General features: G+C 37.7%; 1 protein-coding gene across 4 annotated transcripts in view; it reads left to right on the top strand.

Moving 5' to 3' along the window:
- The window catches only part of KLHL13 (kelch like family member 13), a 191437-nt gene that overhangs the window by 29011 nt on the left and 138548 nt on the right, over window positions 1–23878 (top strand). Inside the window, exon 1 of one of the 4 annotated variants that reach the window (XM_061177787.1) lies at window positions 8397–8437. The exons of the other annotated variants lie outside the window; for them this stretch is intronic. Coding sequence (XP_061033770.1) covers window positions 8435–8437 — 3 coding nt within the window. The 5' untranslated portion in view covers window positions 8397–8434. Of the gene's footprint in view, window positions 1–8396; window positions 8438–23878 lie in introns of those variants that run through there. 4 annotated transcript variants of the gene reach the window in all.

Below are 23878 nucleotides of genomic sequence, written 5' to 3'. Positions count from 1 at the left end.
TTTACCACACAGACAAAAGTCTGTTATACCTTTAAGAATTTACTTACCTTAAAAAAAAAAAAAAAAACCAGTTTGAGAGAAGGGCAATAAAAGTAGAGGGATGTATAGATGACATAGATTTCACAGAGAATAAAATCTTGGAGTCAGGATGCAGGACTCAGTGTTATACTGAATTAAGTAATGTGATTATAATGCTTAAGTAGTGATTAAACTTGCATGTTATTACAGCATCAGTTAAGTAGCAAGCACATAGCTCTTGTTAAAATCCTTTGGAGACGTATAATATCAGCACACATTATTGTTTTACATGCCTTGAAACAATAAATATAGATTTGATTGATTCAAAGGCTTTCTGCTTTAACAGTAAATTTCCTCAGTACTTTAGTGTCTTACTGTGATTTTACTTTATCTTTTCTGTTGTATTCCTCTTAAGGGAGCTAGAGAGCATGGCTTGAAAATAATAGCAGGGGCAAAGCTTCCCTTCCTGCTCAGTTGAGGTCCACTGATAAAGGTGTAGAAAGGTCCATTGATGGCCACATAGATAAAATTTAACTTCGGATACTAAAGTATTCAGAGTTGAATGTGACCATATATATCAACCCTTTCAGTTTGGAGAAGAAACTGAAGCCTAGAGATGTTGAGAGACCCAAGAAAGGTAACAAACTACTTAGAATGAACTGGGGCTTGAACTTGGATTCCCTGAGACTGGGGCCATTGTGTTTTCCATCAGACCTGGAGGCTGCCCTTGGAGAGTCTAGTGGGGGAGATGGCGAGGGCATCTGATGGCAGGATGAGTTCCCCAGGGTCCGGATTTATGAAAATATGCATCAGTTTAATACTGTCTTGGAATTCATGAGATGGAAGCATAGGTCAAAACTGTTTGGAGAAAATTGGAAGTACAGTTTTATCTAGCCACATCTCTGAGCCGTGTAGCTGATAGGGTCTTGGTGCTCTGGCCGGGTGTCAGGCCTGTGCCTCTAAGGTGGGAGAGCCGAGTTCAGGACATTGGTCTGCCAGAGACCTCCCAGCTCCATGTAATATCAAATGGCGAAAGCTCTCTCAGAGATCTCCATTTCAACGCTAAGACCGAGCTCCACTCAATGACCAGCAAGCTACAGTGCTGGACACCCTATGCCAAACAACTAGCAAGACAGGAACACAACCACACGCATTAGCAGAGAGGCTGCCTAAAATCAAAATAAGGTCACAGACACCCCAAAACACACCACTGATGCGGTCCTGCCCACCAGAAAGACAAGATCCAGCCTCACCCACCAGAACACTAGTCCCCTCCACCAGGAAGCCTACACACCCCACTGAACCAACCTTAGCCACTGGGGGCAGACACCAAAAACAGTGGGAACTACGAACCTGCAGTCTGCAAAAAGGAGACCCCAAACACAGTAAGTTAAGCAAAATGAGAAGACAGAGAAACACACAGCAGATGAAGGAGCAAGGTAAAAACCCACCAGACCAAACAAATAAAGAGGAAATAGGCAGTCTACCTGAAAAAGAATTCAGAGTAATGATAGTCAAGATGATCCAAAATCTTGGAAATAGAATGGAGAAAATATAAGAAACGTTTAAAAAGGCTCTAGAAGAACTAAAGAGCAAACAAACAATGATGAACAACACAATAAATGAAATTAAAAATTCTCTAGAAGGAATCAATAGCAGAATAACTGAGGCAGAAGAACGGATAAGTGACCTGGAAGATAAAATAGTGGAAATAACTACCACAGAGCAGAATAAAGGAAAAAGAATGAAAAGACTTGAGGACAGTCTCAGAGACCTCTGGGACAACATTAAACGCACCAACATTCAAATAATAGGGGTCCCAGAAGAAGAAGAGAAAAAGAAAGGGACTGAGAAAATATTTGAAGAGATTATAGTTGAAAACTTCCCTAATATGGGAAAGGAAATAATCAAGTCCAGGAAGTGCAGAGAGTCCCATACAGGATAAATCCAAGGAGAAACATGCCAAGACACATATTAATCAAACTATAAAAAATTAAATACAAAGAAAAAATATTAAAAGCAGCAAGGGAAAAACAACAAATAACATACAAAAGAATCCCCATAAGGTTAACAGCTGATCTTTCAGCAGAAACTCTGCAAGCCAGAAGGGAGTGGCAAGATATATTTAAAGTGATGAAAGGGAAAAACCTACAACCAAGATTACTCTGCCCAGCAAGGATCTCATTCAGATTTGACGGAGAAATTAAAACCTTTACAGACAAGCAAAAGCTAAGAGAATTCAGCACCACCAAACCAGCTTTACAACAAATGCTAAAGGAACTTCTCTAGGCAGGAAACACAAGAGAAGGAAAAGAGCTACAATAACAAACCCAAAACAATTAAGAAAATGGTAATAGGAGCATACATATCGATAATTACCTTAAACGTAAATGGATTAAATGCTCCCACCAAAAGACATAGACTGGCTGAATGGATACAAAAACAAGACCCATATATATGCTGTCCACATGAGACCCACTTCAGACCTAGGGACGCATACAGACTGAAAGTGAGGGGATGGAAAAAGATATTCCATGCAAATGGAAATCAAAAGAAAGCTGGAGTAACAATTCTCATATCAGACAAAATAGACTTTAAAATAAAGACTATTACAAGGGACAAAGAAGGACACTACATAATGATCAAGGGATCAATCCAAGAAGAAGATATAACAATTGTAAATATTTATGCACCCAACATAGGAGCACCTCAATACAAAAGGCAAATGCTAGTAGTCGTAAAAGGGGAAATCGACAGGACCACAATCATAGTAGGGGACTTTTAACACCCCACTTTCACCAATGGACAGATCATCCAAAATGAAAATAAATAAGGAAACACAAGCTTTAAATGATACATTAAACAGGATGGACTTAATTGATACCTGCAGGACATTCCATCCAGAAACAACAGAATACACTTTCTTCTCAAGTGCTCATGGAACATTCTCCAGGATAGATCATATCTTGGGTCACAAATCAAGCCTTGGTAAATTTAAGAAAATTGAAATCGTATCAAGTATCTTTTCCAACCACAATGCTATGAGACTAGATATCCATTACAGGAAAAAATCTGTAAAAAATACATACACATGGAGGCTAAACAATACACTACTGAATAACCAAGAGGTCACTGAAGAAATCAAAGGGGAAATCAAAAATTACCTAGAAACAAATGACAATGAAAACACGACGACCCAAAACCTATGGGATACAACAAAAGCAGTTCTAAGAGGGAAGTTTATAGCAATACAATCCTGCCTCAAGAAACAAGAAACATCTCAAATAAACAACCTAACCTTACACCTAAACCAATTAGAGAAAAAAGAACAAAAAAACCCCCAAAGTTAGCAGAAGGAAAGAAATCATAAAGATCAGATCAGAAATAAATGAAAAAGAAATGAAGGAAAGAATAGCAAAGATCAATAAAACTAAAACCTGGTTCTTTGAAAAGATAAACAAAATTGATAAACCATTAGCCAGACTCATCAAGAAAAAAAGGGAGAAGACTCAAATCAGTAGAATTAGAAATGAAAAAGGAGAAGTAACAACTGACACTGCAGAATACAAAGGATCATGAGAGATTACTACAAGCAACTCTATGCCAATAAAATGGACAACCTGGCAGAAATGCACAAATTCTTAGAAAAACACAAACTTGCAAGACTGAACCAGGAAGAAATAGAAAATATGAACAGACCAATCACAAGCACTGAAATTGAAACTGTGATTAAAAATCTTCCAACAAACAAAAGCCCAGGACCAGATGGCTTCACAGGTGAATTCTATCAAACATTAAGAGAAGAGCTAACACCTATCCTTCTCAAACTCTTCCAAAATATAGCAGAGGGAGGAACACTGCCAAACTCACTCTATGAGGCCACCATCACCCTGATATGAAAACCAGACAAAGATGTCACAAAGAAAGAAAACTATAGGCCAATATTACTGATGAACATAGATGCAAAAATCCTCAGCAAAATACTAGCAAACAGAATCCAACAGTACATTTAAAGGATCATACACCATGATCAAGTGGGGTTTATCCCAGGAATGCAAGGATTCTTCAATATACGCAAATCAGTCAATGTGATAAACCATAGTAACAAATTGAAGGAGAAAAACCATATGATCATCTCAATAGATGCAGAAAAAGCTTTCAACAAAGTTCAACACCCATTTATGATAAAAACACTCCAGAAAGTAGGCATAGTGGGAACTTTCCTCAACATAATAAAGGCCATATATGACAAACCCACAGCCAACATTGTTCTCAATGGTGAAAAACTGAAACCATGTTCTCTAAGATCAGGAGCAAGGCAAGGTTGTCCACTCTCACCACGATTATTCAACATAGTTTTGGAAATTTTAGCCACAGCAATCAGAGAAGAAAAAGAAATAAAAGGAATCCAAATCGGAAAAGAAGAAGTAAAGCTGTCACTGTTTGCAGGTGACATGATACTATACATAGAGAATCCTAAAGATGCTACCAGAAAACTACTAGAGCTAATCAATGAATTGGGTAAAGTTTCAGGATGCAAAATTAATGCACAGAAATCTCTTGCATTCCTATACACTAATGATTAAAAATGTGAAAGAGAAATTAAGGGAATACTCCCATTTACCATTGCAACAAAAAGAATAAAATACCTAGGAATAAACCTACCTAAGGAGTCAAAAGACCTGTATGCAGAAAACTATAAGACACTGATGAAAGAAATTAAAGATGATACAAACAGATGGAGAGATATACCATGTTCTTGGATTGGAAGAATCAACATTGTGAAAATTACTCTACTACCCAAAGCAATCTATAGATTCAATGCAATCCCTATGAAACTACCAATGGCATTTTTCACAGAATTAAAACAAAATATTTCACCATTTGTATGGAAACACAGAAGACCCCGAATAGCCAAAGCAATCTTGAGAACGAAAAATGGAGCTGGAGGAATCAGGCTCCCAGACTTCAGACTATACTACAAAGCTACAGTCATCAAGACAGTATGGTTCTGGCACAAAAACCAAAGTATAGGTCAATGGAACAGGGTAGAAAGCCCAGAGATAAACCCATGCACATATGGTCACCTTATTTTTGACAAAGGAGGCAAGAATATACAATGGAGAAAAGACAGCCTCTTCAATAAGTGGTGCTGGGAAAACTGGACAGCTACATGTAAAAGAATGAAATTAGAACACTCCCTAACACCATATACAAAAATCAACTCAAAATGGATTAAAGATCTAAATGTAAGGCCAGACACTATAAAACTCTTAGAGGAAAATATAGGCAGAACACTCTATGACATAAATCACAGCAAGATCCTTTTTGACCCAGCTCCTAGAGAAATGGAAATAAAAACACAAATAAACAAATGGGACCTAATGAAACTTAAAAGCTTTTGCACAGCAAAGGAAACCATAAACAAGACCAAAAGACAACCCTCAGAATGGGAGAAAATATTTGCAAATGAAGCAACTGACAAAGGATTAATCTCCAAGATTTACAAGCAGCTCATTTAGCTCAATATCAAAAAGCAAACAACCCAATCCAAAAATGAGCAGAAGACCTAAATAGACATTTCTCCAAAGAAGATATACAGATTGCCAACAAACACATGAAAGAATGCTTAACTTCACTAATCATTAGAGAAATGCAAATCAAAACTACAATGAGGTATCACCTCACACCAATCAGGATGGCCATCGTCAAAAAATCTAGAAACAATAAATGCTGGAGAGGGTGTGGAGAAAAGGGAACCCTCTTGCACTGTTGGTGGGAATGTAAATTGATACAGCCACTATGGAGAACAGTATGGAGGTTCCTTAAAAAACTAAAAGTAGAACTACCATATGACCCAGCAATCCCACTACTGGGTATATACCCTGAGAACACCATAATTCAAAAAGAGTCATGGACCACAATGTTCATTGCAGCTCTATTTACAATAGCCAGGACATGGAAGCAACCTAAGTGTCCAATGACAGATGAATGGATAAAGAAGATGTGGTACATATATACAATGGAATATTACTCAGCTACAAAAAGAAATGAAATTGAGTTATTTGTAGTGAGGTGGATGGATCTAGAGACTGTCATACAGAGTGAAGCAAGTCAGAAAGAGAAAAACAAATACCATATGCTAACACATATATATGGAATCTAAAAAAAAAAAAATGGCTCTGAAGAACGTAGGAGCAGGACAGGAATAAAGACGGAGGTGTAAAGAATGGACTTGAGGACACGGGGAGGGGGAAGTGTAAGCTGGGACAAAGTGAGAGAGTGGCATGGACTTATATACACTACCAAGTGTAAAATAGCTAGTGGGAAGCAGCTGCATAGCACAGGGAGATCAGCTCGGTGCTTTGTGTCCACCTACAGGGGTGGGATAGGGAGGGTGGGAGGGAGACTCAAGAGGGAGGAGATATGGGGATATATGTATATGTATAGCTGATTCACTTTGTTATAAAGCAGAAAGTAACACACCATTGTAAAGCAATTATACTCCAATAAAGATGTTAAAAAAAAAAGTATGTGTAATTTTTCATTTTGATTTATATATTGCTTCATTGCCTCCAAAGAGATTTCATCAGTTTATGATTTCATCAGTATCTGTTTCTTGATAACCTTTCTTGTTATCTTTTTAATCTCTGCAACATTTGTAATGTTCGCTTTTATTCCTAACATGTTCATGTTATCTCACTCTTTTTGCCAGAAGTTTGTCACTATTATTTGGCTAAAAAACCCCACAACCCAACAAATCAGCTTTCAATTTTCTTGATCTTCTGTTGTTTTATTTTCCTTTGACCCTATATGTTGTTTAGAAGTTTTTCTTAATATTCAAACAGATATTTTTGGTTATCACTTCTTACTGAGTTTTAGCATAATTGCATATTTATTAGAGAATATACTCTGATTTCAGTCCTTTGAATGTTTGTTGAGACTTACTTTATAGCCCGTACGTGGTCTAGTTTTGCAAATGTTGTGTCTGTGGTTGTGAAAAGGTGTTCTCTCCATTTGCTGAAATAATGTTCTATGTATGCCCAATAGATTAAACTTGATAATTTTATTCAAATTATGTATAACCTTACTAGGTTATTTTTGTCTGCTTGTTCTGTCAGTTACTGAGAGAGATGGTTTAAAATATTCCATTGTAATAGGTGAATTTTTCAGTTTCCTACTGCTCTTCAGTTAGTTTTGCTTTATATATTTTCAGGCTATGTATTAAGTGCATAAAAGTTTAGGATTGTTTTACCTTCCTGATGAATTGAAACTTTTATCATGATGTGGTCAGAAGGAGAAGAAGCCTCTATTTACTCTGCTTCTTCTTTCTCTTTTCTCCCCCAATAGCATCCTCCCTTCACACACCTGGCTGTGGAAATGACAGTAGATTGAATGGAAGTTCAACCCCATCTGTTGGGGGTAGCAACCACAGTATTTGCAATTCCCCAAATGCCTCTAACCATAAGAAAGTCTTGAAAGAATGGAGGAAGTAATTCTGAAAGTTGGGGGAAGGGGTGTTTGGAAAACAATGGTCATGGCTTCCTAACTAACAACATTAAGTTGGCTGCTCAGACAGTGTATCCACCTTCCCTATATAATTTTTACTCCCTTCTACCAGCCATCACTGCCTGTTCCTCATCCTTGCTGATAATTTTCATATTTGCCTGTTTCTGTGCCACCCCATTGTGTATCTGTCAGGGAAGTCACTGTAGATCAAATCATATAGTTTCAAAGTCACAAGGGAACTTACAAGATGTTTTAAGTTGTCCCTTCCCACCCTCAGTACACTTTATAGATAAGGAAATGGAGTTCCTGATAGGTGAAGTAACTTTTTCAGCATTATACCTTTTAGCAGAGTGGAGATTAGAAATAAAGCCCCCTTTCTGGCCCCCTGGTCCTATATTTCCTGATTTTTTCCACTTGAGGTTCTCATTAAAGTCACAGACCTGGCAATCTGTTGAATTACTGGAATGGTCTACCTATATAAACTGCTACAAGCTGTTTCTTCTTTGGACTGTCTTTGATGCAAAAGGACACTATGACCTTAGCTGAAACGTTGGTTCTACCTAAAGGTTTGTTTGTGGAGTGAAACCTCAACCATAAATCTGCCAGCTCTTTTCAGTTTAGCCAATCTGTAGGTTGAGAAAAAACTGGTTCTCAAAGGATCCAGAACCTCTTCAAATGCATATTTATGAGTCTGACCTGGCAGCAGGTGTTCATACGTATTTCACCTAGTGAAATAAATTTGCTGGCATCATTCTGCTGTTAACAGTTCCACTGTATTGTTCTTAATAAATTGCTTTTTCTTCACTTATCATGCAGACTGCCAGGATATTTTCCATGGATGTTCTACTCCTTTGGATTATGCTAGTGCTTGGTATATGAACTCATTGGGGCTGATGGCCTTACCATTATGGTAAGTGTACTTCAAGCAGGCCATTGAATTTACGACCATGGCAAACATTTTCCACTGGTGATTTTTTTAAGAACTTATCATCAATTTGTAAACTCCATGTAAAAGCTTTGTGCCCATAATTATTATATATGTATGAAGACTGGGTTCTAGTAAATTCATTTTTATTCACCCCCTTGCCTCTGCCAACTCTCAGCATAAAAGTTTGGTAAGATATACTTGGGTTTGTGTGACTGGTTCTCTTTCTTTCCTTTCTGCTCCCCTGCCCTACCACGTATACTTTTAATTTTCTCTATCTAAGCTTCCCCTTCCCTTCTAGAGAGCCTCTCCATGTATTGAGAGTTAGTGATGGAATGCACTACACATACGAACAGTATGGGAGAAGATATGCTTTGAGAACTACTGGTCCCTCCCGTTGTATTGGTGAGCTGTTTAGATGGTGTATGTGGTTTATTGTTCCAGTGTCTCGGATCCTCCCAAGCGCAGTACACTCCAGTTAATGTACTTGTGTCCTTAAAGCTTCTCAGAGGCGATAAAGACTGATTTTAGACTTTATTAGACAATGTGTAGGAGTTAACTAGGCAAAGTGGGGGAAGGAGGGGTCATTCTGGGCTGAGGGAGCCATATAAGGGAGATAAAACATGAACTAGGGCAAGGAACTCAGTTTGTGTGCTGGGGGTGAAGAGTGATGACAATTCGCAAGTGACCAGGTCCTCCCTGAAAGGCTTATATATAACTCCAAAGAGTTTAGATTTTATACTGAAGACAGTGGAGAGCCACTGCAGTATTGTTTAGCAGAAAAGTGCCTTCAGAATGGCCTTTTAGCAATATTACTGAGGCTACCATTTGTGGAAAGAATTGAAGGAAGGAAAGTCCAGAGATTAGATTAGTTAGAAATCCGATACTGTAATCTAAGCTATAGATAAGTGTCAAATCTAAGGTCTAGTAGAGTAAAGATGGAGGAGGAGGGATGGATTTAAAAGCCAGTTGAAGGCTTCACAACTTGAATGCATGAAGGAGTGAGAAAGTGGGAAGGAATAAAGGCTGCAGCCCAGATTTCTGGCTTGTACTTGCTTGGCAGAAGATATGCCATCCCTAGTGCCAGAGAATACAAAGCGGGGGGGCGCGGATCAAATCATGTCGATAGGATGAGGAGTTAAATTCTAAACATGTTAAAATCAAGGCACTTTTGTGCCATCCAAGTTACCTAGTAGACAGTTGGATATGTGGCTCTGGCTCTCAGAAGAGGTCTTGGATTAAAAAAATACAATAATTTTACATTATGTGTTTTATACCACAATAAAAAATAATTTAAAAATAAAACCAATGTTTTAAAAAACTTATTTTAGAAGTCGTCAGCAAACAGGTGCTTCTTGAAGCCAAGGTGATGCATGAGATTGATTGCCTAAGGAGGGTATATAAAGGGAGAAGGACAGAAATATGAGACCAGATGAACGGAACCACCAATATTGTAGATAGAACTGGGCAGAGGAAGTGGAGATCTAAAATAGTGGCGTGAGGAAAACCAGAAGATGAAGAGTGAGTGGATTTAGGAAGAAAGAGTTGTTTAGAGTGGTCTTCAGCGTCATGCTGCAGAGATGCCGGGTCAAAGAGGAGTGAACATGCTCACTGACTTGAATGTACCTACTAGAACTTCTTAGTGACCTTGGGTGATGAGAGCAGTTTCATGCACTGCACTATTTTGAAATGATGCTTTTGCCAGTCTTCTCCACTGGAGACATCTTTGCATTGTCCACAGTACCTCACACGTAGTAAGCACTCAATGAATATATGTTGAATTAATAAATTTGAATGTGATCTTCCTTACTATTAGGAGATATACTAACTGAAGACTGGGCGTGCTTTGCTAAAAGTTCAGAATTTGGTGGAGAGAGTAAGAGTCTGCTAGGTGCTGCCTCTGTGTCATAAGATATTTGTGAAAAAAGGCATAAAAATTCTTAGTTGAAATAGTTGACAGTTTCTAATTTTCTGTTTTATTGGAGCATTAGAGTATTTTAGCATTTAAGATTATTAATACAGTTCATTTTGAAACAGTTTTTCTCTCTTCTGTTTCTTCTTGATATGTGGAAATCTCAGTTTCAGTTGAGGTCACTTGTACCTTATTTAGAAAGAGCAGCATAGGAAGAGAATGTCGTGGTGTGTTCTAGGAGTAAGGTTATTTTGAAACGAACTCTTCTGTGTTTGTTTTTTTTTTTAATGTGCTGCAATGTAGCAAAATTAACATATATTGCGATCTAAATTGTTATATACAATTTGGGTTTATCAGCAACCTTTAAAAGAGCTTTTGAACATTTTCATCATTGGATAATTTGTTTGGTTTATATGGTGTCACTTGGGCTTCTGGAATGTTATCATTTAGTTAGAACTTAGCCTGAGCTTGTATAGCTTGCCTTAGATAAAACTTTCTTTTTAAAGGACGTGGCTCATACTATAGTGGTAGCACTGGGGAGAAGTTCTGGCAGGAGAGAGGTGTGGAGTAGTGTGTAGAGAAAAGGAGATGCTATGGTTAATTTTATGTGTCAGTTTGGCCGTTTGGTCAAACATATTCTAGGTGTTTCTTTGGAGGTATTATTTAGACGAGATTAACATGTAAATCAGTAGACTCTGAGTAAAGCAGATTACCATGTGGGTGGCTCTTATCCAATCATTTGAAGGTCTTTTTTTTTTTTTAATTTATTTAATTTATTTATTTTTGGCTGCGTTGGGTCTTCGTTGCTGTGTGCAGACTTTCTCTAGTTGTGGCGAGTGGGGGCTCCTCTTCGTTGCAGTGCGCGGGCCTCTCATTGCAGTGGCTTCTCTTGTTGCAGAGCACGGGCTCCAGGCGCGCAGGCTTCAGTAGTTGTGGCACGTGGGTTCAGTAGTTGTGGCTCGCGGGCTCCAGAGCGCAGACTCAGTAGTTGTGGCGCACCGACTTAGTTGCTCCACGGCATGTGGGATCTTCCCGGACCAGGGCTCAAACCCATGTCCCCCTGCATTGGCAGGCGGATTCTTAACCACTGTGCCACCAGGGAAGCCCATTTGAAGGTCTTAATAGAAAAAGATTGATCTACCCCTAATAACCAACAAAGACCTACTGTATAGCACAGGGAACTCTGCTCAATGTCATGTGCCAGCCTGGATGGGAGGGGAGTTTGGTGGGGAGAATGGATACATGTATCTGTATGGCTGAGTTCCTTTGCTGTGCACCTGAAACTATCACAACATTGTTAATCGGCTATACGCCAATATAAAATAAAAAGTTAAAAAAGAAAAAAAAAAGATTGTTCTACCCCTAAGAAAGGAGAATTCTGCTCCCCACCGCCCCCCTGAGACTACCTTCCAGCCCAAGCTTCAATATCATCTCTTCTCTGGGTCTCCAGCCTGCCAGCCTTCACAATTGTGAGCCAGTTCCTTAAAATGTGTGTGTGTGTGTGTGTGTGTGTATTAAAAAATAATAAAATATATAATAAAAGTATAGATATGTTATATATTTATATATAATATAAAATGTATAAATATATATTTTATAATATATAGCATATCTTTATAATGTATGGATATATAACATACTATTTTACTTCTCTCTATATTATACTGTGTATTTTATATATACTATATCTTATAAAGGTAAATGTATCAATATACCTATAGATATATATATCTTATTGCTTCTTTTCTCTGGAGACCCCCGACTAATACAGGAAAAAATATTTGTGCTTTATTATTTTGAGTATTTTACTTTTCAGGTCTACCTCTGTGTTTCCTTTTTATCTGGTGCTTTTTGGAATCATGTGACACACTCGTACACAGGTGCAGTTCCACGAAAGTGCTGAGAGCTTACTGTGTGTACGGTCGTCCCTCAAATCTGCAAGGGATTGGTTCCAGGACCCCCCACAGATACCCAACTCCTTGGATGCTCAAGCCCCTTATACAAAATGGCCTAGTGCAGTGAATACAGTCTCTCCTCTGTTTCCGTGGGGTTCACATCAGAGGATACCAAGGGCCAACTGAACAGCAAGGTAAACTGCTAGCTATTGTGGCGGCTCCCAGATGAACAAGGCTAGGCCTTTGCTCTTGAGGTGTTTAAGACTGGAAATGCTCAGACATCTATGAGATAAGGCAGATTGAGATCAATTCTGTAAGAGAAAGCTAAGCAGCATGCAGTGGAAATCAGCAGGGAGTGATGACTTATGCTTGGGCAATTGGGGAAGTTTTGGGCTAGTCCTTAAGGATGGGTGAGGCTTAAATTTCTGCCTTGTGGTGGAGGAAGTGGGGTTGTATTAATCAAAGCATATCCCAGAAAGAGGGGATGCGAGGAACAAAGGCCCAGTACTAAGGAAGAAGGGGCCGCATTGGGAATAGGAGAAAAAGGTTACTGTTATTTTGTGAGGAGCATTCTCTACGGAGACATCTTCAGAATCAAATGGACCTTAGAAAAGAGACAGCCTGCTGTTTCCTCTCAGCAGCTGTGGGTTGGAATGAATGCGAATGTGTGCAAATGCTTGTATATACCTCTCCGTTTTCTTCCTCCAGAGGTGCTCCTGCTTGGGGACACCACAGCCTTATCGTTGAATCTGGTCTGTTGTACTATCTGGGACTGACTTAATTTTACCTTTGGGTTAAGTGTCACTCAGGGGAAGGAAAGAAAATGTAGCTTGGGGTTTGCCCATCTCTACTTCTTAACTGTGCTCAGGGCTTATCTCATAGTGGTCATTAGGGTTTGCAGCTTCCTGTGAACATGGCTGCTGGAATGCTGTGAGGGTATTTTTTCTTTGCTTGTGAGGTATTTTGTAATAACTCAAGTGAGATGACATTTGTGAAAGTGCTTTATAAACTCTAATGTACTGAACGGATAGATGCAGGCATTATCATAAGGTGGTTGTTGTTTTTTCTGGAAACAGTGAATGCTGTTAGTGTCATATTTAAGTTTTTGAGCGAGGGCCTTACTCTAACTTTCTGCAATGGAATATTGGTATAATAGCTTTTATAACAGGTTTTGTTCGCCTTTTCCAGAATGTCATAGAAATGTAATCATACACTATATAGTCTTATGAGTCTGGCTCTTTTACTTAGATAGCATAATACCTTTGAGATTCATCCAAATTGTTGCATGTATCAATAATTTTTTCCTTTTTATTGCTGAGTAATATTTTTTGGTGTGAATGTACCGCCATTTGTTTGTTGAAGAACACTTGGGCTGTTTTCAGTTTGGGGTGACTATAAATAAAGCTGCCGAAAGTATTTGTTTACAGATTTTCGCTTGAAGATAAGTTTTCATTTCTTAGGGTAAATATCTTGGGGTAGGATTGATGGATCATATGGTAAATATATGTTTAACTTTTTATAAGAAAATGCAAAGCTGTTTTCCAGGGTGGGTACCATTTTCTATTTCTACCCGCAATTTATGAGAATTTCAGTTGCTCAGCATCTTTGCCAGCATCCTGGTGCTGTTGTTTTTGGTTTCTTTTTAATTTTAGCTATTCTAGTAGGTATGTGTTGGTATCTCATTGTGCTTATTTTTTTAAGTGAATGAGTCTTATTGTATGTAAATTATTCCCTGCTAGCACCTTGGTGTTAGTTTTTTTTTTAATGTTATCTCATATTTTTTTAATGAATGAATTTTTAATATGTAAATCATACCCCAATAATTGATCATTTTTAAAAAGTACCAGTAACAAAGTAGGAGAAAACGATAGTTACATATAAAAGTGACTAAGGATGCATATCTAAAGTAGAAAAATAATTCATAAATTTAAAAAGAAAAGCCCAAATCAACTATACTTCAATAAAATAAATTTTTAAGAAAAGAAAGCAAAACACAAACAGGGCAAGTGATTGAAATGGTAAATTCACAGAAAAAGACGTGTGAATAACTAGTAAGTATAAGACTCAGCCTCACTAGTGAAATATCAGGAAATTCAATGAGGCTTTTTAAAAAAATGTACATCAGATAAGTCCAGGGGGTGGGCAGGTAATTAAACTCACTCTTCCTGGGAGTGTCAATTAGTATGGCCTTTGGAACAGTTTCTATTATCTATAAAAACAATACAAATACCCTTCATTCCAGTGATTCTGCTTTGAAGAGTGGATCCAATAGAAAGTCTTTCACATGTGTGCACAGGTGTATGTCTCAACTGAAGAAAAATGCACAACCTAAAGTTAAATTTTCTTTGGGGACCTTACTGAGGACTATGGTCTGGGACAGCCTCTCAGATAGCTCTGAGGAACTGCTCTGAAGAGGTAGGGGAGGAGCCAGGATATATATGAATTTTAGGGGTTGGGGAATACATGTAGTCAATCTTGGTAAAAGATTACTGCTAGTCACAAAGAACAGACCTCTCAAGTTAATGATTTTACTGCTTTTCTACGGGATGATGCAAGAATCTGGGCTCATTGAAATTATTCCACAGGTATGCATCCTAACTATCTAGGGCCAATATCCAGAGCACAGAATGTTTTCTGTTTTTTTTTTTTCTTTCTTCCTGTATTCCTCTCAGGGCACACCTTCGGGTGACTGCCTGCAGTGGCTGATGGCTTGATGGTAGGCAATGTTCTTTGTTTATTGGAATGGCAGGCAACATTCCCTTTCCACATATGACTCAGAATGTTTATATAATATTACTTGTGTTCTAAAAAATATTTTATTTATTTATTTATGTGGCTGCTTAGTTGCGGCGTGCGGGCTTCTCTCTAGTTGTGGCATGCAGGCTCCAGAGAGCATGGGCTCAGGAGTTGTGGCGCGCAGGCTTAGTTGCCCCACGGCATGTGGGATCTTAGTTCCCTGACCAGGGATTGAACCCATGTACCCTGCATTGGAAGGCAGATTCTCAACCGCTGGACCACCAGGGAGGTCCCTATAATATTACTTGTAATGAGGAACAATTGGAAACTTCCGAAGTATGTGCCACTGGGAGAATGGGTAAAGAATTATTTTATTGCATTCATTTGCATGTACCTAATGACTAATGATTTTGAGCATCTTTTCATGTGCTTCTTGGTTTTTCTTATATCTTTTGGTTAAGTATCTGTTCAGATCTTTTGCTCATTAAAGATTGGATTGTCTTTATTGTTGAATTGTAATTGTTCTTTATAGATTCTGGATGCAAATGCTTTATCAGATATGTGGTCTGCAAATATTTCTTTCTTAGATTCTTTAGTTTTTTTCTTAGTTTCTTCTTGTTTTCATTCTCTTGATGGTAGCTTTCTCAGAACAAGAGATTGTAATTTTAATAAAGACCAATTTATCAATTTTTTTCTCTCTTGGATTATGCTTTTCATGGCGTAGGTATAAAATCTTTGCCTAACCCAAGATCCTGAAGATTTTCTCCTATCCTTTCTTCCAGAAGTTTTATAGATTTGCCTTTTATATTTAGTTCTGTGATCCATTTTGAGTTGACTTAAAGTTTTATTTCCTAGGAGTAATTTCATTTGTTTTAACTCGGAGAATAAATATGCTATAGGAGTACAATTGTAGGAGATATTGTCTCTGGTTGGTATTTTGGAAACATGGCTTTGTCAATGACTTTTAAGCTCTTTTGACCTTGCCCAGCCAGAAGAAATATAGGAGACTTTGTGACTTAGTTACTCAAAAGTGAGTGTACCTAAAACAAAAGTTTCACGAAAACGTATTTATCCTAAATACCAGTATTTATCCTTACTACTTTTTCCCCAGCAGTTCTGTTTCATTAAAAACAAATGCTTGTCCTGACCCATTAAACAGATTTCATGTCCCACTAATGGGTCCAGGTCAGTTGAAAAACACTGACTTAACTACCTTAGTTGAACTCACAGCCATCACCATCTCCACTTATAAACATAACTTGTTGCCCTTTTCTTTCTGTTAAGTAATAATCCTCCTCATTTTTTTCTCTAATCACAATTTAATTTTTGGTATAACTTAGACATTTTTTACATAATACTGCCAGCCATGTTGTCAGAAAATAACAGTAAGTAGAGCATTGTTTCTAGCTTTATCAGGGTATGATTGACACATAATATTGTGTAAGTCTAAGGTGTTGATTTGATACCCTTACATATTGCAAAATGATTACCACCACAGAGTTAGTTAATACTTATATCATGTTACATAATTACCAGTTCTTTTTGTGGTGAGAACATTTAAGATCTACTGTCTTAGCAACTTTCAAGTATACAGTAAGTATTATTAATTGTAATCACAATGCTATACATTAGATTCCCAAACCTTATTTATCTTATAACTGGCAGTTTGTACCCTTTGACCAACATCTCCCCATTTCCCCTACCTCCAAGTTTCTTTTACTTGTAACGGAAACACAGCACTGGCGAGGGATGAGTATGAAGGAAAGGGGCAAGGGCTCAGTAACCTTGGCAGCTATTCTCATGTTCTGGTAGCATTTGTGTTTTGGGCTACATTGGCTTCATTTTTGCTTCTTTCTATGAGAGTCATTCATTCCTCTCTCTCTCTCTGAAGATTGGCTTTCTCTGATTCTCTTTGCACATGGCTGCCCCAAGACCTTGAGTTTAATTTTGGCCAGACTAGGGTTAAACAGGATAATTAGTTTAGCTTAGGACAAGTTCCACCCCTGCTGCAATCAGCTTTGCCCAAAGAGGGTGGGACCAGAAAATAGAACCCATGTCTATTGTTGTACATCAAAGATATACAGTTCTCACAGACTGAGAAGGGTGTTGGGTCTCTTAAAAGTTCACTAAGTGCTGGTTGACATACATTTATCTTTTCAAATGTATTTAAAATAATTTAGTTTTCAGAATATAGAAGTTCATAAAAAGTTTGTAGGATATTAAAAAAACAAAACTAAAATTAGGGATTGCAAAACCAGAAAAAGTCATACTGTCATCCAAGAATTACTTTTCTTTTTATTTCCTTCATTTTTTATATAATTACATAACACATAGAAATTTAGTTAAATGTATTGGCCACAGAGTGCTCCGTATTTTAAAAAGTGGCAGTCATTTACGTACAGAATATCTGTGGATCCAAAAAATGGGAGAGTTGGAGGTTAAAGAAAATAGATATTTAAAGTATTAAACATGTAATACAGATTTAAATTGCAGTAAAATTTTCCTCATGGTTTGAATGAAAGCACTTTATTTGTCGAGTTTTCATTTAGATATATTAAAATTCACAATTATCATCAAATAGGGAAGGGAAGATGGGAAGGTAACATTTATTACAACTCTGCTTAGTTAGGCACTTATTATGTTATTCCATTCAGTCCTTATAACTGCCCTTTGAGAAGTAGGTATCCTTATCCCATGGCCAATGAAGAAATTAAAACCCGGGGGAAATAGCTTGCCAATATGTGGCTGGGCTAAGATTTAAGCTCAGGTCTGCATGACTTGCAAGTCTCTTCTCTCCCCACCCTACCCTTCGGGAGCATGAAAAATTTATGTACACAACCTTTCTAGAGGAGGCTATAGGTAGGACTATATAGGAGCCACCCAGCTCCTTTTCTTGTCTATGTACTTAAATCTCAGTTTCAGCATCAAACGTGTGGCAGCCATTTCTCCAATATCTGGAGTGAAGAGAGAGTCCTATCAGTTATGTAATGCTAGTCACTGAGCACCTGGGTTTTTCAGAGGTCATTCAACGGATAAATCAATGTTTAAAAATAGCTGTAGCTTCTTCAGTTTGCAAAAAAAAATGTTTTTTAACCTTATATTCTAAAGATTAATGCATGCTAAATTGGGAATTGGGGGTGAAAAAGGGAAAGCTGACCCTTCTTTGTTAGTCTGAATAAACAGGAAGAGGAAAGCAAAGACTGGCTAAGCAGTACAAGACAGTATTTAAAGCTTTCCCCTTTTAATGTGAAAAATCAGAAGAAATATATATTTTAGAAATTTTGTTGAAGACAAATATTTATGACTTAAATGCTTTACATTTTAGTTAGGTGAAACAAATTTAAATTGTTTGTTCTTGATGATGTTGACTGGATAGAGGCAAATATTCATGATTTTTACCAAAGGGTTAATGATAGTTTACCTTCTAATTTATCAGTCTGTAATTTCAGACTTAGTCTGAAAAAATTTAAAGCCACGGCTAGGGTATAATTCCTAAAGTAACTAGGTTTTGTGTTTGGATGTGAAGAATATTCATTAAAGTTCTAGCAAAAGATAAGAATGTGCTCTCTTGCAGGTAATCCGATCACATGTGGTCTCCCTGGTTTATCACTTAAGATTAAGTTGATATGAATTAAATCTAGCTTAATACTATATTTATTAGGAATTCACAATGACCTTTTTAAAATAGAGGGACGGGAGATGCAGATGAGTTTGATGTTCCAGAATTTATATTGCTGCTATCTTTCAGGACATGAAAGGAGGAATTCAAATCATTGTTTCAATTCTTGTTTGTTCCTTTAGAAGCTATCTTTTCTAGTTAAGTGACAAACTAATAAACCATGACATGCTTTAACCATCAGAGTCTTGACCAAACGATTTCAGCATTTCTCTTCTAGACGTACCCAATTAAAAGTAACCCTGAGTTACTGACTCAGATGTCGGCCCAGGTTTAGGGAAAATGAAGCCCACTTAGAGTTAATTGGTTGAACCAATTGCCCCCCATTGTTCTTCTCAATGCCACTAATGTTTTTTCTCATTGTCATGCCTAGAAGCAGGGATGCGAGCTTATTAGTGACAGAATTTTCTTCTCCTGAAGCTAAACCCTCGGTATTGTGGCCTCGGTATTGACCTGTTCTTCTTTCTGACTTCTTGAGCCCATTTTCTTATTCCTCTGAGGTCCAGCCCATAATACCACACAATAGGCCAGTTGTAGTACAACTAAGCTTTTACTCTAGTGGTGAGCATGTTATGTGGGCCATAGACTTTATTTAAAGACTTGATCTATTTAGAGAGGTTCAGCTTCTTGCTACTCTTTCAGGATTGAAGTTCTACTTTTTCTTCACATCTTCTATCTTAGCTTCCTTAATCAACCCTGATGATATGGCTGCTGCTGGAATTGGTCTAAGCACCATTACCAAGAGTCAGTTTTGCATATTCACACTTAATTATTGGGTTTAACCCCTTTACTCTTTCTTCAACTTTGTTGCTTCCAATTTCTGGGCTACTGTTTCTTAGTTCTGTTTGCTGAGCTATGAAAGCACCAGTAATGTAGCACATTTTCCTTTTCATCTTGACTAGATTCAGGTCCTATTTCCGAGTTCTTCTGCTTCAGGTCTCTGTAAGTCACTCTATGTGGCCCTCAACCCTATCTTCCCCAAACTCCCCCTTTTAAATAAATTTTTTGTAGTGTAAGAAATAAAGTTCATAGGTAATATAACCTGCCTATACATATTATAAAACATATAACACCAGGATAATAATATAAAGGATAAATGAGTATAACACATAACACAGTCTGTGTTTGGGGGTGTAATTGTGAGGGCACTTGTACTAGAGGATGGAATGAAGTAACTGATGCTTGTACCTGCTTCTACAGAGTAAGTTTGTGTTTGTGAGAAGTAAGACAATAATTCTGTATAAGAAGTTCAGGGAAATGAAAGATCAGTGATGCACGTGGACTGTAATAAAAATGTTAGAATAAGTGATAACTGACAAGACTTGTTTGTGTATGATAAGAGAAAGAAGGAAATACTTGAAGTAGAGAAAATCATGCCAGGACAAATTATAGACTGTCAACATGGAGAAAATGAGGAAGTATGATATTCTCACAAATGACCTGGGCCATATTTGTAGGTCTAGTGACAAAATAATTTCTTATGTTGTGATATGGGACAGGGTACTGACGAGGTATCACAGAAAGCATATCTTGTATTTTGAAATATGCTATCACCTGTTGAGGCATATTTTGGGTTCCCAGTACTTCAAAAGACCTCAAAGACCATATCCTTCTCTAGGTGATGAGGAATAGAGGATGGTTTAAAAAGAGAAACAATAAAAAAAGAAGCTATGCAGAAGTTGTGCAACAGATGTCTCTACACAGAGAAGACTGAAAGACAACAGGCAGCCCCCAACTACTTTCAATATCATCTTTCACAGCAGAGCTTTTTTAGTGTTATGAAAAATTTCAAAAATATATAGTGTGACAATAATCTGAAATATTAAAAGTAACTTTTATCAAGATCGACATGGCTTATGTGGCTACTAATTTAATAACGTTTTGTTTGAAATTTAATAAAAGGATTCTCATATCCTCTGTGACATTTTTGCAGAGGTTTCATTGCTTTTGCTGGAATGCCATTATTGCATTAAAATCCTTTTCAACAAGTGGGAGGTTGAAAATGCTCTAATATATAGAGCATGGAGTGAGTACATCATTTAATTTTGATATGATGTCTTTATTTGATTCAAACTTCTATCTCCATAAAGTCTTTGCCCTAAATTATTGGCATTTTCTCTTAACTTTTAATAAAATCTACCTCATAGTAGCATATATTAAGAGCGCTCCTGATACCTACCTGTGTTGGGTTTGGTCTGACGTAACATTTCTCTCTTCTGGGTTATGAGGTGATTCTTTGTTATGTGGGATTGCTCCACATTCCATGCCTCTGGCCTCTGCCAGAGTGGTTCCCCCCAATAATTAAGAGTTGTAAAAGCACCCCAATACATTTCCAAAATGCTCCCTAGGGAGTGGTAATCACTGACTCCTTGGCTGTATCTTGCTGTGAGTACATACCTGTATTTCTCAATAGAAACTTGACAAAGTTCATTTATGATTTAAAAACATTTAAGGTCCTTCCCCATGTACTCTTAAAAGGAGGATCTTTTTCACTGTGTGACTGTTACAGGCTGAATTGTTTGTGTTTCCTGCTAAATCCAGGTGTTGAAGTCCTAATCCCCCCAGTATCTCAGAATTTGACTGTATTTGGAGATAGGGTATATTAGGGTAGGCCCTAATCCAGTATGACTGATGTCCTCATAAGAAGAGGAAATTAAGGCACAGAGGGAAGTCCGTGTGAAGACACAGGCCATCTGCTGTCTCTCTCAAGGGGAAAGGCCTCAGAAGAAACCAACCTTGCCGACACCTTGATGTCAGACTTCTAGCCTCCAGAATTGTAAGACATACATTTCTGTTATTGAAGCCACCCTGTCTGTGGTACTTGGTTATGGCAGCTCCAGCAAACTAACACAGTGACCCCTTAATGTGTGTTACTCCTGGTTGGTATACTAGGGTAGCAGTGTAATTTAGTGATTGCAGTTCAGGTTTTCAATGTTAGAATCTTAACTCATACACTTAGTAGCTGTGACATTGGGCACATTAATTAACCTTGTGAAGCTTCTTCTTTTTTAATCGTAAAATGAGGATCCAGATACCTTCCTCACTGGGTTGTTTGAGGATTAGGTGAAATAAGTAATGTAAAGTGCATGGTACATAGAGGACTTCCATAAATATTAGTTCTCTTTTCATCTGCCTCCACTTTTAGGTGTGTTTTGATTTTTCTAAAAGGATGTAAAGCATGCTTGGGAGATGAACCTTTATTGTGGGATTATTTCAGGCTGCCAGATTGGTGGATGGGGAAGAGGTTTGCGGGCAGTTGGGTATTTTCAGTAGCTTAAGTCAATAATGTGCATATAATGCTTTGCAGTTTACAAACACAAAGTACCTCACATTCACTTATACATCATTCGCAGTCATTAAACCTAATTGTGCCTCAGAAGATATTATTGTAGCCTTTGTTTTGCTTGTCTACCTTCTTTTAAGACACAGGAGACCTGTCCTCTGGGAATCCATAGGGTTAAGTCTTCCTTTTCTGTGTTCTGTTGCCCCATAGCGTACATACCTTTATTCATAGCACATATATGCTCTATTTTAATGGTCCGTTTTCCCCATGAGATTGAGTTCTTTGAAGGTGGTGACTGTTCCTTATTCATCCCAGTATCCCTAATGCCCTACACAGTGCCTGGTTCTTTGTAGGTGTGCTCTGAATTACACACTAACCTTTTTTCAGTGATGTTAAGTGCTAGGTACTTTTACTGTCCATTTTACAGATGAGAATTAAGTGCCCAGGGTCACACAATTCAGTGGTCAGAGGTAGAATTTGAACACAGGCTGGCTATTTGCAGAGTCCATGTTCTTAACCATGAGAATGGAAGGGTTGTATCTGGGATACTGTATGGGAGTGTTGCCCAGAGATAGTGTAGAACATTTCATTGGGAGGATCAAGAGCCTGAGGCACACCTAATATGGAGGCAAGTTGGGGTGTGTATGTGTCCTGAGGCTTGGAAAGGAAGTTATATTCTAATGGACACACTTTTTTTCTGTATTATTTCTACTAGTAATGGAGGTGCAGACAGTAAACTATATCTCTCATGTGCATTTTCTTCATTAATAAATGTATTTGTATAGTGATGAGGAGTGAATTTTTCTTGCTATAAGCTCCCAAATCTCTTGATATGCATGTTATCTTTACCCCCTAATTCTTTATACATTATAAGATTTATCTTAATAGCAGGGTTAAAATGGTTGATATAGCTTTAGGGAATTTGCTATATGTTGATTGAAAATAAGGTGATAAAAAGTGAAGGTGCTGCTCATGACAGTTAGAACCTCAGATTTCTTGATTCCTTGGGAAATGAACCATTCTAGACTTTTTCTTTTTAAATAACAATTTACCCCCTTAACACCAATGTACTTTTCATTTTAAACACTTCAGTTAAATATAGTTCTTGCTGACTCGCAGCCGTCTTTACAGCTATTACTGAGAGTCTCTTAGAGATGCCCTTAGGATCTGTTGAGACTTGTAAAACTGTTTGCTTCTATAATATATGATCCCAGAGTGTTGTGCTCTCCTTACCCTCCTTGAACTGGTTTTTATGATTTTCCCCTTTCTATTGCTGTCAGATGTCATACGTTGCAGTTGTCACTATGCCTTCCTGTGGCTCCCTTCTTGCCCCGCTAATGATTTGTTGCAGGCTTAAAACCAGTTTGCCAAGGTTCTTAGGAATTGTACTCGAAGGACTAAGGGGCATGTTAGTTACTAACATGAATGTGCATTTGTGCTTGAACTTTGTGGCATCTGTTTTGTCTCTGAGGCCTTTTAGTTACTTATTTCTTTGCTACACTTTGAATAGATGAAGTTCCCCCCAAATTGGTTCATTCTAGGCATTATATTGTAAGATATTGTACATTTTCATTTTATGTGTTAATAAGGATTGCTTGGCTTTATATTCAGGTAATTTTGCTATAGATTGTTTTAGTGACATTTTGTGATGGGATATTATTGGAAAGTAAAATTCTGCTTTACTGAAAGAAATGGTGCTCTAATTTATCCTGTTAAAAAGTGGGAAAAAGTCCCCAAATATTTTCAGTGGTAGTTTTGTGACCAGCATTCATTTTAGGCACCTTGCACTTGATCCAGGAGAGATTCCTGAGTTAGATTCCTGGCTGTTTTGACATTGGACACGTTATTTAATCTCTGGGTCTCAGGGTCCTCATTGGTGAATTTCAGATAATTATGTCTGCCTTCACGGGTATTGAGAATTGCT

The sequence above is a fragment of the Eubalaena glacialis genome, chromosome X (genome assembly GCF_028564815.1).
Source record: "Eubalaena glacialis isolate mEubGla1 chromosome X, mEubGla1.1.hap2.+ XY, whole genome shotgun sequence".
In the NCBI taxonomy this organism is placed as follows: Eukaryota; Metazoa; Chordata; class Mammalia; order Artiodactyla; family Balaenidae; genus Eubalaena; species Eubalaena glacialis.
This window is presented reverse-complemented; position numbering and strand designations above follow the sequence as displayed.